Raw genomic sequence first — 12,234 nt, 5'->3', positions numbered from 1 at the left:
CTAGGAAGCTCTCAGTAGTCAGTCCAACTCTGTTGTGAGGTCATGTTCTAGCCTAGTCTTCTACTTCTTGCCTCTGTAAACGCTTGCTACCAAGCGTTTCTCATTCTGGAACTTTCTGTGTCTTTGCCTCAGTTGATATCTGAATGTCCCTGAGGTTATGAGGTTCATATCTACATACCTTAGGAAGGAGTTAGAGCAGTTGTTACTTTCCTATTGCTGCTCCACACTATAATTCACTCTCCTAATGATGAAAACCCCAATTCCTTGAAGCATTGCCTTTCTGTGTTGTGTGTACTATATGATCTGAGGTGTTCAACTTCTTTCTGCTTTTATTAGCTATCTCAACTAATAAATAATAAAGAGACTAAGCGATTTTTGCTGTGTGTGGATGACTTACCAAAACAGTATGCTTAAGGCATTTTTTCCTAAAAGCTTTATAATCATGGTAACATTTAATAGATTAATAAAGTAATAAAATTTTTTTATTTACTAACAGTTTTTGTCTTACTGATTTTCAAATTCCATTTGCCTATTGAAAATAGTCCAAAGCCAGGCATTGTGGTATGTGCCTTTAATCCCAGCACTCAGGAAGCAGAGGAGGTGGCTCTCTGTGACGTTGAGGCAACCAGGGCTACATAGAGAGTTCTAGGACAGCCAGGGCTACATAGAAAGTCCTAGGACAGCCAGCCAGGGCTACAGAGAGGGTTCTGGGACAGCCAGTGCTACAGAGAGAGTTCTAGGACAGCCAGGGCTACACAGAGACCCTGTCTTGACAACAAGAAAAAGACAGTAGAAATGAGTGTGCAGACTTCGCCCGCAGACTGAGAGCCTGTAGTGGAATTCTTTGGATAAGGCCCTCCTGCTCCTCCCTTCCCTGCTTGGGTTTAGTGACAGTAGTCAGTCATTTGAAGTACTAGTAGTTGGATTAGCTTATTTGCATACTTGTTTAGGTTTTTCTCTTGGGTGCTTGGCTTAGTTTTTATTTATGTATATTGTGTGCTTGTGTGCGTGTATGCCATACATGTATAAGTCCTTACAGAGGCCAGAGATGTTGGATCTCCTGAAGTTGGAGTCATAGGCTGTTGGGAGCTACCTGATTTGAGTACTTGGAACTTACCTGGGGTCCTCTGGAAGGGTATCCAGGGCCCTTACCTGCTGAGCATTTCTCCAGCTTCCTGTTGTTATATTTTAGGATGTAGAATATTAGCATGATTTCAAAGGAAAAATTGTATCAGAAGGCATTATTCATCGGTGTGGTTCAGTTCCCTCTTCCTCACACTCAGCCCTAGGCAACCACAGTCTGATTTCTGTGTCTGTTTTTACTTTTTGGTTAGACTGGTTTGATATATTTAGTCTTTTGTGTCTGGCTTCTTTTACTTAGTATTCTCCCTTTCATACTCATTTACATCGTTGCCTATAGTAGTAGAGAATCTTCTTTCCAGTGTTTCCAGTGTCTCCTGAGCTAGGCACACGGGTTCTACCACCCAGACAAACCCCAGCCCCTTATTTTTTCCCATGACTTGACAGATAACTCAACAATGTACATGCTACTTAAATAAGCCCAATTCCATACTCTTGAGTTTCAGGGCTAGATTTCAGTTTTTCTATTTTAATGTTTTAACTTGAGGTTATGGATTTACAAAGTACAAACAGGTCTTTGTGCTCTTTACTTAGTTTCCCCCAGTATTTACATGTTACATGACTAAAGGAAATTTTTATTCCTACACTTTGTTGTGTATATACCACTTGGTTACATGTATGAATGTATGCAACCACCACTACAATCAAGGTACAGTACATACTGTCTTCTGAAGGCTTTTATTCATACTACAGCTGATAGTCATGCTCCTCTCTGCCACTCTCCCGACTCTTTTCAAACCTCTTTTCTGTCTCCAAGTCTATAACATTGTCATAACATGGTGTGAGAGCTGGAACTGTGACTCACTGCTGGAACACGGAACTCAGTGCTTCCTTACACGCTGTGAGGTCCTGCGTTCAGTCTTGAGTAAACACACACAAACATAGGCACACAGAAGTAGGAGAAATAGAACCTAATTGTGTATAGCCTTTGAGATTGGGTTTTGTGCAAATCCATATGAATTATGTGTACTCTCTTGTAGATAGACCCTATCATTGTAAAAAGTCGTTCTGTGGGAAGGCGTTGCTAGAGAGATAGCTCCATAGTTGAAGAGCACTTGCTGCATGTGCAGAGGACCTGGACTACTTCCCCAGCTCACAACCGTCTTTAATTCTAACTAGGGGAACCTAAGAACATGGTCTGCTCTCTGTAGGCACCAAGCAGGCATGTGGTAAACAGGCATACATGCAGACAAAACATTCTGGGGCTAGAGAGATGACTTTGTGGTTAAAAATATATACTTCTCTTATAGAGGTTCCAAGTTCAGGTCCCAGTGCCTGTAACCGAATGGCTGACAACTGCCTGAAATGCCGTAACTCCCATGCATTAAACACTTATATACTCGTGGATACATGACATCCTTCCAGTATACATCAATAAATAATAGATAAAAACTATTTGTAAAGAGCCATGTTCTGTTCTGTGAATTTTTTCCATTTATTTTTAATGTAATTATTGATAGACTTAACTCTGTCTTGTTTCTGTATACTGTCTTCTATTTTCTGAACTTACCTGAACATAAGTTAAAATTATGTTTGGTTTTTCTTGGATATTTTCTTTACATTTCAACTGTTTTCCCCTTTCCAGGTCTCCCCTTCGGAAACCCCCTATGTCATTTCCCCTCCACCTGCCTCTATGAGGGTGTTCCCCCACCCACCCACTCCCATTCTCCCACCCTGGCATTCCCCTACACTGGGGTATCGAGCACCCTCAGGACTGAGGGCCTCTTCTCCCACTGATGTCCAACAAGGCCATCCTCTGCCACCATGAGCCAGCACCATGGGTCGTTCCATGTGTATTCTTTGGTTGGTGGTCCAATTTCCGCGAGCTCGGGGAGTGGGGGGGTCTGGCCTGTTGACACTGTTGCTCCCTCTATGAGGCTGCAAACCCCCTCAGCTCCTTCAGTCCCTTCTTCAACTCCTCCATCAGAGACCCCCAAGCTCAGTCCAATGGTTGACTGCAAACTTCCTCCTCTGTATTTGTCAAACTCTGGCAAAGCCTCTCAGGAGGCAGCCATATCAGGCTTCCATCAGCAAGCACTTCCTGACATCCACAATAATGTCCAGGTTTGGTGGCAGTATATGGGATGGTTCCTGGGTGGGACAGTCTCTGGATGGCCTTTTCTTCAGTCCCTGCTCCACACTTTGTCTCCATATTTCCTGTTCTATTTATAGTGTCTTATTACATAGGTCCTTTAAAGTGGTTGTCTTGGGTATCAGACTATGTGTACATAACATATAACCTCCTGTTGTCAACAGTTCACCAGTTACAGATATCTTGCCTCCTCTTTTACCTTTTCCTTGCTCCCATGTTTAATATATTTTTGTATTAAACATTGAGAATTGTGCTAGTGTTAGAATTCTTTGCATCAGGCATTTAACTTAATCCAGAAAAAAGGAAAGCATAGTATTATTTACACATTTTTCTCTGTCCCTGTTCCTTTCTTTCTTCCTGAATTAACATTCCTTTTGTCATTCTGTTTAAATATCCTCCCCGCCCCAATTTCCCATACTTCTAGGGTAGATCTAGGGTGACAAATACTCCTCATTTTCCTTCTCAGAATGTTTTGATTTTTCTCTATACACACACACAAGCTACAACCAGTTCCTCTCTCACCAGCTAAGCTTTGGGCGTGGGTGTGGGTGGTGATAGCATTAGTTGTTTTTCATTTGGTTGGTTGGTTTTTGGTTTGTGTGGGTTTTTTTTGTTTGTTTGTTTTTTGTTCTTCTGCTTTTTGCTTTTTGGTTGAGGAGCAAGTGGACATTAGCTTATGAAGGTTTGTTCTGTTGGGTGCCCTGTTTCTTGCTCTCCTTTGGAGGCCGATTTCTGAAAGACATTTGTTTAAAGATACAGGAGTTGGGGAGTAGTGTGTGCACAGGATTATTCACAAATGTGTACAGCATCAAAGCTGACCAATAGATACTTACATGACAGAAAATTTACATATTCTCTCATACTTTAGTACCGACTGGCCGTGTGTGGCTGTTGAAGACATGAAATAAGGCATATGTGACTGATATTTTGTTAAATTTTAATGTAATAGCCAAATATGGTTAGTGGCTGCAATATTAGTATAGCTCCAATAGAAAGCAGAAAGCCTGGAATCCTTGTTAGCAATGGCTGATCTAGGGCTGGCTTAAGGAAATATATGATGAAGCTAGAATACCTTATGAAATTAGAATGTAAGGAAATACTCCAAAAAATAATGGAGAGATAAATGAATGAGAGACATTGAAATCAATCTGAATAAGTTTCAGAAGGCCAATTGTGGGACAGCTTCAGATTTGAGGACAGCCTCAAAATTAGTATTAATAATGGACTAAAGCTTGAAGAATAAATATTCATGAATCACTACTGATACAATACACACAATCGTGTAGATACATAGGAAGAAACAGTTACTTTTCCTTACAGTATAATTCTAATTAATGAATTTAGGAAGGGTGATGGAGATTGAATCAGCACTGGCAAATACCACAGCTGGGTTCAAGCAGAGAGACAAGCACTCTATGCTCTCAGTTATATATGGATGCACAGAAAGCCTTTATCAAGGAAGCCGGTACAGAGTAGTTGTTCCCAGAGCCTCGGGAAGATGTAGGGGAAGGATTGGGAGAAGGAGGATTGTTTAATGGGTACAGAGCTATAGCGTAGGAGGAATAATTTCTAATAATTTATAGCACAGAATAATTATGAGTGACAACTGGATATTTCAGCACAGCTAGTAGAATTTTGAACATTCCCCAAAGAAATTATGTTTAGATGTTAGATATGCTAATTTCTCTAATCTGATCATTACTGTGTGTGTGTGTGTGTGTATGTATACATATATGTGTGTGTGTGTGTGTGTGTATTGGTCTGTGACACTGTATTCATAGGTATGTACAATTACATGTCAGAAATAAAAGCATATATGGGGGCTGGAGAGATGGCTCAATTGTTAAGGACATTGACTCTGCTCTTCCAGAAGACCTGGGTCCGAATCCTAGCACCTACATGGCAGTTCACAACTACCTGTGACTTCAAGATCTGATGTTCTCACATAGACATACATGTAGGCAAAACATTAATGCACATAAAACAAAAAGGTAAATAATTGAAAAATAAAAGCATATAATTAAAATATAACTGAGATCTGGAAGGATGGCACAGTGGTTAAGATCACTTGATACTCTTTCAAAGGACCTAGGTTCTGTTCTAGCACCTAAATGGAAGGTGGCTCATAGCTTCATTTCCAAGGGGATCTGATACCCTCTTCTGATCTTCACTGGTATCAGACATGTAGGTGGTGTACATACATGTATGTAAACATTCATAGAAATAAATAGCTAAAGTATAATAAATAGGATGAGAAGTATCTAAGAGTACTAAGTATGTTAGCCTAAGTATGATTGCATTTTTGTATAGTCTCAAAGAATCTCCCTCTGAAGTTATTTCATAGATAACTCTTCACAGTAGCATATCAGGTAGTCTTGGTACTATGTACAGAAAAGAACAGCGAGCTATCTAATTGAACAGTCCCCCTCCAATAATAGACATGGCCCCCAGTGGAGGGATGGGGCCACCCATCTTCAAAATTTTTGACCCAGAATTGTTCCTGTCTAAAGGAAATTTAGGGACAAAAATGGAACAGAAACTGAAGGAAAGGTCATCCATTGTCCATCCCAATTTGGGATCCTTCCCATGTGCACACACCAAACACTGACACTATTGCTGATGTTGTGCTTGTAGACAGGAGCCTAGCACAGCTGTCCTCTGAGAAGCTCTATCAGCAGCTGACTGAGACAGATGCAGATACTTACAAGCCAACACTGGACTGTCGGAGACACCTTTGGAAGAGTTAGGGAAAGGATTGAAGGGGGCTAAGGGGATGGCAACCCCATAAGGAAGACCAACAGTGTCAACTAACTGGGACCCCTGCAACTCCCAGAGATTAAGCCACAAACCAAAGAGTGTACATAGGCTGGTCCGTGCCCCCTCCCCCAATCCACACAGAGGACTACCTTGTCTGGCTTCAGTGGGAAAGCCTACTCCTCTAGAGACTTGGTGGCCCTTTATCTATTTTTAAATATATAAAACTATATTTAAGCTGGGACATTCACCCCAAATAAAACCTCTTTGGGAGTAGAAACTAGACATGTGTCTGATTTATTTAAATGATATTTATTTTGATAAAAATGGGGGGGCATCTGATTCCATTCTGGTCAAGAGCAAATGTCAGACGAACTTAGATTAAGTAATGTGAAAGCAGTTATCACAAGGTCAGAGACTGGGAGGACATGGCAGCTGAATGCAGTGTAGAATCCCATACTGCATCCTGGAGTTCAGCAAAATTTGAGTGGCATCTGTAGATTAATTAGCGTTAGTAGCATTAAATGTCAGTTTCTTGATTTCAGTAGCTTCACCTTGGTTACACAGAATGTTAACATTCAATGTTAGGGTTTATAGAAACTCTGTATGTTGTTCTTACAACTGTTTCAAAGTCTGCAATTATAACTAAGTGTGTTTGTTTTGAGTCCTGGTCTCCTATAGCCACTGTACTGTCACATAGCACTGCCACTGTCACACACCTGAACTTTTACACATTCAGTTTCAGGTTTGTTCAACTCCTTTCCAGAGTCTTAGCAGATATTTGAGTCTACCTGTGTTTCTTTAATCAGACCTTACATTTTTTCCATTTCTAGACCTTTGTTTTATTATGGAAAAATGTTTATTTTGAAATTTTTTAAATTTAGAAATAGAAAACCTCATAGGAAGGAGGAAAGAAACAAAAACCACAAAGCATCCAGGCAGTGTTTTACTTCATGAACATGTCACCCCCTCTGGCTCACTCGTCCCATGGTGAGAAAGGAAGGACTCAGCCACCCACAGCAATGTTATTAATCGGGATATGGATCAGTTTCACGAAGAAGCCAGTGAACCCCATGATAGCAAATCCCATCGCTGTGGCCATGGCAGTCTTCTGGAAAATTCTTTTCTATCAAGTTTGGTACATCTTTTAGTCAGCCGCATTGAGTCTTTTACAAACTCCTGACTGGGCTCTACAGACTGCATTATCTGATCCATGTGTGTGGGATGACGGTTTGAGAGGGTAGAGGCACGTAGCCTAGGAGAGAATTGAGCCCTAGACCTTTATTTCTTAAGGCTTTCTGTGTCTATGGTGTGTGAGGTAAAAATTTTCAGTGTTCTTGTCTACAATTACTTTTTGTCGTTTCTGCTTCTCTTTTGGTGGTTTTTCTTCTCACTGTAGGCCATGCTTATTCATTGTTTGAGTTGGACATAGAAGTCACTAGCTGCTCTGTGTTGCTGTAATGTACTTGAATTGGTTTTTAGGTATCAGTTAACTTACTTGGAAACAATTCATTCTGTTTATAATTTGGTTTTAAGCTTTGTCAGACAGATGAGAACAGCATATTATCATAGAGCTTGCAAGAGGCCCACCCAGCCACAGAAGAGAACTGGTAGTTTAAGAATAATGCCATTAGTGGGAAAATATGAACCCCAAAGTATTTCTTTGGGCTGTACTTTTTTTGGTTAGTTTCAGAAATTTGTGAATTTTATTTTTGATGCTCAGTTTAGCAGAAATGAGTCTTGTTTTCAATTTTCTCTTTACTTGGCAATACATCATTTGCAGTTCACCCATGAGTGAGTCTTGGAGAGAAATAGAGGATGTTTCTCAGTAGGGGTTTGTGAAACAAAAACAAAACACTTGGCATTTATGAGCCTCTGTGAGGGAGCAGGAAATGAGACTCAGACTTTAAACCAACTAACTTAGTAATAATTACTGAGGAATAAACCAACTAACTTAGTAATAATTACTGAGGAACTGTGAGAATCGCATCATTAGAGCGTGTTCTTTGCTTGCTATAAATACAACCATAGTCCGTACAGTAGATTGGATGGCCTTGGGTTTGTAGTGCAGTTCATTTTGTACAGAGTGATATAGGAGCTGCTGTTGAGACTCAGCATGAGAGTCTGGAGAACTATGTGAGGCTTGCCCTATATTTATGAATCAGATTTTAAGTAAAACCACAACCATTTCCTTGTGTGTCATTCATGCTTTAGCAGAGGATATGGTGCCACAGAGCTGGCCTGGTTTGTAGTTTCTCATGTAAGGCTACACCACTTTCTTTTCCGTTTTAGAAGCCACAGCAGTTTTGATGTATTATCAAACCACAAAATGTACCTTGAGCATTTCCCAGGAAGAACTGTGCTATGCTGGTCTGAGTACCGATTGTCCTTGCTGGGTGGTTCTTTTTGGGAAGTACTCATGTAAATAAGTAATTTGGAGTAGTTGATACATTGGAACTACAAAAATGGAAACAGTGTTACGGTCTTTGAATATATAGATTTCTATTGAAAGATAGTGTTTTAGGTTTGGTAGTGCAGCTCAGTTGCAGGGCACTTGCCCTGTGTATATGACTGAAGCCAGGGACTGTTCCCAGTCCACAAGAAGGAAACGAGAGGGAGAGAGAGAGGGGGTAGATACTATGTTATGATGTTAGTGCTAACATATTAAGATCTGTTTTGTTCTACCTTAGCATCAAGGCCTGCCATGGGTTGCCTCTCATAAACGGACAAAGCTGTGATCCTTATGCAACAGTGTCCCTCGTGGGCCCCTCTAGGTAATGCTTACTGAATTGTTACTGCATTTTCAAGTTTAAAGTTGGATTTAAGAATTGGAAATGTACAGTTCTTAGATCAAGTGCTGAGTAACTGACATAAAATAATGCTTTAAAAGAATTTTTTGTAAGTTCTAGAGCACACTTGGTAAACAACTGAGTTCTGTTATCACAGAAAGATACTGGGTGTTATTTCAAATCTGCTATGTGCTTATTAGGCTGTGGTGAAAGCTTCAATCTTATGCCATTGTAAAATGTACTTTAAAGTATATTCCTGGGCCAGGTATGGGGGATGCATGCCTTTAATTGAAGTATTTGGGAAGCAGAGGCAGGTGGATCTCTGTGAATCAAGGCCACCTTAGACTGTATAGCAAACTACAGGCCATCCAGGATCTAAAACAAAACAAAAAACCAAAAAAAAAAAACAAATCATATACACCTGGCTGCCTTTACTCATTAACATTCTTACTTTCAAATATCCTCAATTTTCTGTAAGTAAAAAAATCACATTTTAGTGATTGTCAACTCAAAATAGCAAAACAGTTTCCATACCAGTATCTGGGAAGCCGCTTAGGACTGAGAACTGCCTTTTCTGTTCATGTGTCGGTGCTTTGTGAAGAGAGCTCCAAACTCTAGAAGAACTACTGAGGTCCCAGGCCATGGTGAAGTGCAGCATGATGTTGAGTAATTGGTCTATAATTTATGAAAAACCAGTAACACTTTGTGGTATCTATATTAGATAACTTCATTGTAGTTTCTTTACAAGACTGACTAGTCTGGAGTTTGTGTGCAACTTAAAGCTCTTTGAATCAAGAAACAAAAGCACAAAATTTGTTATCACCATGACTCCCCTTTATCACCTAAAGCTGTAGTCTTTGTTTTTTCGGTCATCAAGTCTTAAAAAAAGTGTGTGTGTGTGTGTATCAAAGCACCTGATACCATGGAGCTTAAATACTGATATGCTATTATTACAGATTGGTTTTAAATTTAAAAGCAAAAATGTATATGGCATTAAATGCTGCCAAAAGACTTTTCACATCAATGTTAAAAATGTTCATCCTCACTGGATATTGGAAGCATAATGATAACCCCTGTACCTGGGCAGCAGACGTAGAGGCTCACACATTCTGGCCAGCCTGCACTACTCACAACCATGTCTCACAGAGAAATGAGAAGGGAAACCAGCCAGCCTAGAAGAGCTGCTTGTTTGGAGTAAACCTCTTTTGTAGTTCTGTCATTGAACCAGACTATTGTTACTAAGCAGTTACTCTACCAGAGAGAGATTCTCAACTCAGGAAGTTGTTCTTGGTTTCTGTTTAATGATTTCTATCTCATGACAAATTCTTTAGTGGAGCTTTTAAAGTAACATTTCACAAGAACTATTTTTTTAAGATTTATTTATGTTTATTTTATAAACATTGGTGTTCTTCCTGTGTGTGTGTGTGTGTGTGTGTGTGTGTGTGTGTGTGAGAGAGAGAGAGAGAGAGAGAGAGAAAGAGAGAGAGAGAGAGAGAGAGAGAGAGTGCATGCCAGATCTCCTGGATGCTGGGAATTGAACCAAGATCCTTTAGAAGAGCAGCCAGTGCTCTTAACCACTGAGCCATCTCTCCAACCCGAAACTTTTTTTTTAATCACAGTTGATTTTGCTATTATACTACCGTTGCACAGACATTCCCATTGGTTGAGTCTAGTCAAAGACACAAGACTCCCAGTACATTTCTTTATAACTGCCTCTGAAATTGTCCATTCACTGAGAATTAGCAGGCTTTGTTTTTTTTTAAGTTTCTGTCCTGGCTGCGGCCCTCAGAAGTACACTGGGTTCAGAGTTACCTTTCATGCTTCTCAGGTGTTCCAGCATCAGTAAAGGCTTGGAGGCTTGGGCCTTTCTTCTCACCACTCCTTCTGGTAGTGTAATCGGATCAGCTTCTCCTAGCCGTGGAGACAGTAACCCAATCTTGCCATGTATAGATATGTAAAACTTGCATCCTGTGTGTGGATATTCATCAGATTCAAGTTTGTGAGGTTTATATCCTTGGCTTTTTTCCTTTGCATAATATGTAAGTTACTGTCTTCTCTCAGTTGTCCTAAAATGTAGGCAGAGGTTAGGCATCCTAGCTGGGAATAGCTTGTTTTATAATTGTGTACTATTAAGTTCTACAAGGTATAACTCTACTACATTGGAACAGGAATGACCAAAAGAAGACAAAAGTAAAGAAGAAAACAAGCAATCCACAGTTCAATGAAGTCTTCTATTTTGAGGTAATTTCTTGTTTTATATAAATGTTAATGTTTGATATGTAATTCTAGTTGATTTAATTTCGTAAACCATAGCCATCAAAATTGTTTTATTAATTAATGCAGCTAATAATCTCTACCCAGAGATGAGTAGAGCCATAATGTCACACATGCAGCTCTGGTTGGTTTGGAAGTGGGGAGGGCTAGAGCCCCTACCACATAGTCACATTGTCACAGCTCCCTTGAGAGCCTCCCCACACTTTCCAGTCTACCTGACACATAGTGACTTCTGAGCAGACTGTTGGAAATCCTATAGAAATTTAAATATTACCATTCAGAAGATCTGAAACCTTTTCCCAGCTGATATTAATGATCAATTAAATGTAAACCCTGCCTTCCATATCCTGTAAAAGGGTAATTTTATAAGGAAGAACGGTAGCAAATCTGCCAAATATGAGACTACTTTGAGAGTTTGAAACAGTTTACGATTATGCCTTTTTACCATTAAGTTCTCTAAATCTAATTTACTCTGTAGATGTAGCTTGTTCATGCGGATCTCCAGCTGCCTTGAGTGAATCCTAACCACTGGACCACCAAGCTTGCATCTTCAGCTGCTTTGAAATTGCCCCAAATAAAGTGCTTTGGCATTCTTTAAAGTATTTAGTCTTTTTTCATATTAATTGAAGACTATAGAAAAACTAAAAATCAAAATATCTAAAAGGTTGTAATAACAGAACAAGTTGCAATTGATATTAAGATGTGAGAACAGGTTGTAAAAGTGGGTAATTACATCTTGAAGTTTTTATTTTGTTTTTTTCCTCTGTTTTGGAGAGGGCACCAAAGTACCCCAACTCATGCCTGATTGTTGTTCTTTAATAACAAGGAGCATGAGCTGAAGAAAATGCCAAAGGTGACATAGGAAACTGGGGGTGGGGTGGGGGACAAGAAAAACCTACTGAGTCAAGAGGCTTCCTTTCCTGGCTGAGGACTTGGTGCTGCTTTCTACATTTATTAACAGCTCTTATGTCTAACCATGAGAATGAGAAGAAGATGACAGTTCTAACAGCTCCTGCCCAAAGTCACTCACTGCATATAGTTCACACCTCAGGTGGCCTGGAATTCGCTCCTTAGGAAGAACCTGTAGCCAGAGGGTAACTTTCTGAAAGTTGAGGTCAGAAATGCTTGCCTTACCAATTTACCTCTCAGGCCTTAAACTGTTTATTCATCTAGTCCTTTGTTAGA

General features: G+C 39.9%; 1 protein-coding gene and 1 pseudogene across 5 annotated transcripts in view; one reads left to right on the top strand and one right to left on the bottom strand.

Annotated features, from left to right (window-relative positions):
• The window catches only part of Rasa2 (RAS p21 protein activator 2), a 92,313-nt gene that overhangs the window by 40,110 nt on the left and 39,969 nt on the right, over nt 1-12,234 (top strand). For all 5 annotated transcript variants that reach the window (NM_053268.2, XM_006510775.3, XM_006510776.4 and 2 more), the window contains exons 6-7: nt 8,677-8,760; nt 10,944-11,016. In NM_053268.2, coding sequence (NP_444498.2) covers nt 8,677-8,760; nt 10,944-11,016 — 157 coding nt within the window. The remainder of the gene's footprint in view (nt 1-8,676; nt 8,761-10,943; nt 11,017-12,234) is intronic.
• On the bottom strand, nt 6,932-7,259 carry Gm19280 (predicted gene, 19280; annotated as a pseudogene).

Source organism: Mus musculus, chromosome 9 (assembly GCF_000001635.26).
Source record: "Mus musculus strain C57BL/6J chromosome 9, GRCm38.p6 C57BL/6J".
Taxonomy (NCBI): domain Eukaryota; kingdom Metazoa; phylum Chordata; class Mammalia; order Rodentia; family Muridae; genus Mus; species Mus musculus.
This window is presented reverse-complemented; position numbering and strand designations above follow the sequence as displayed.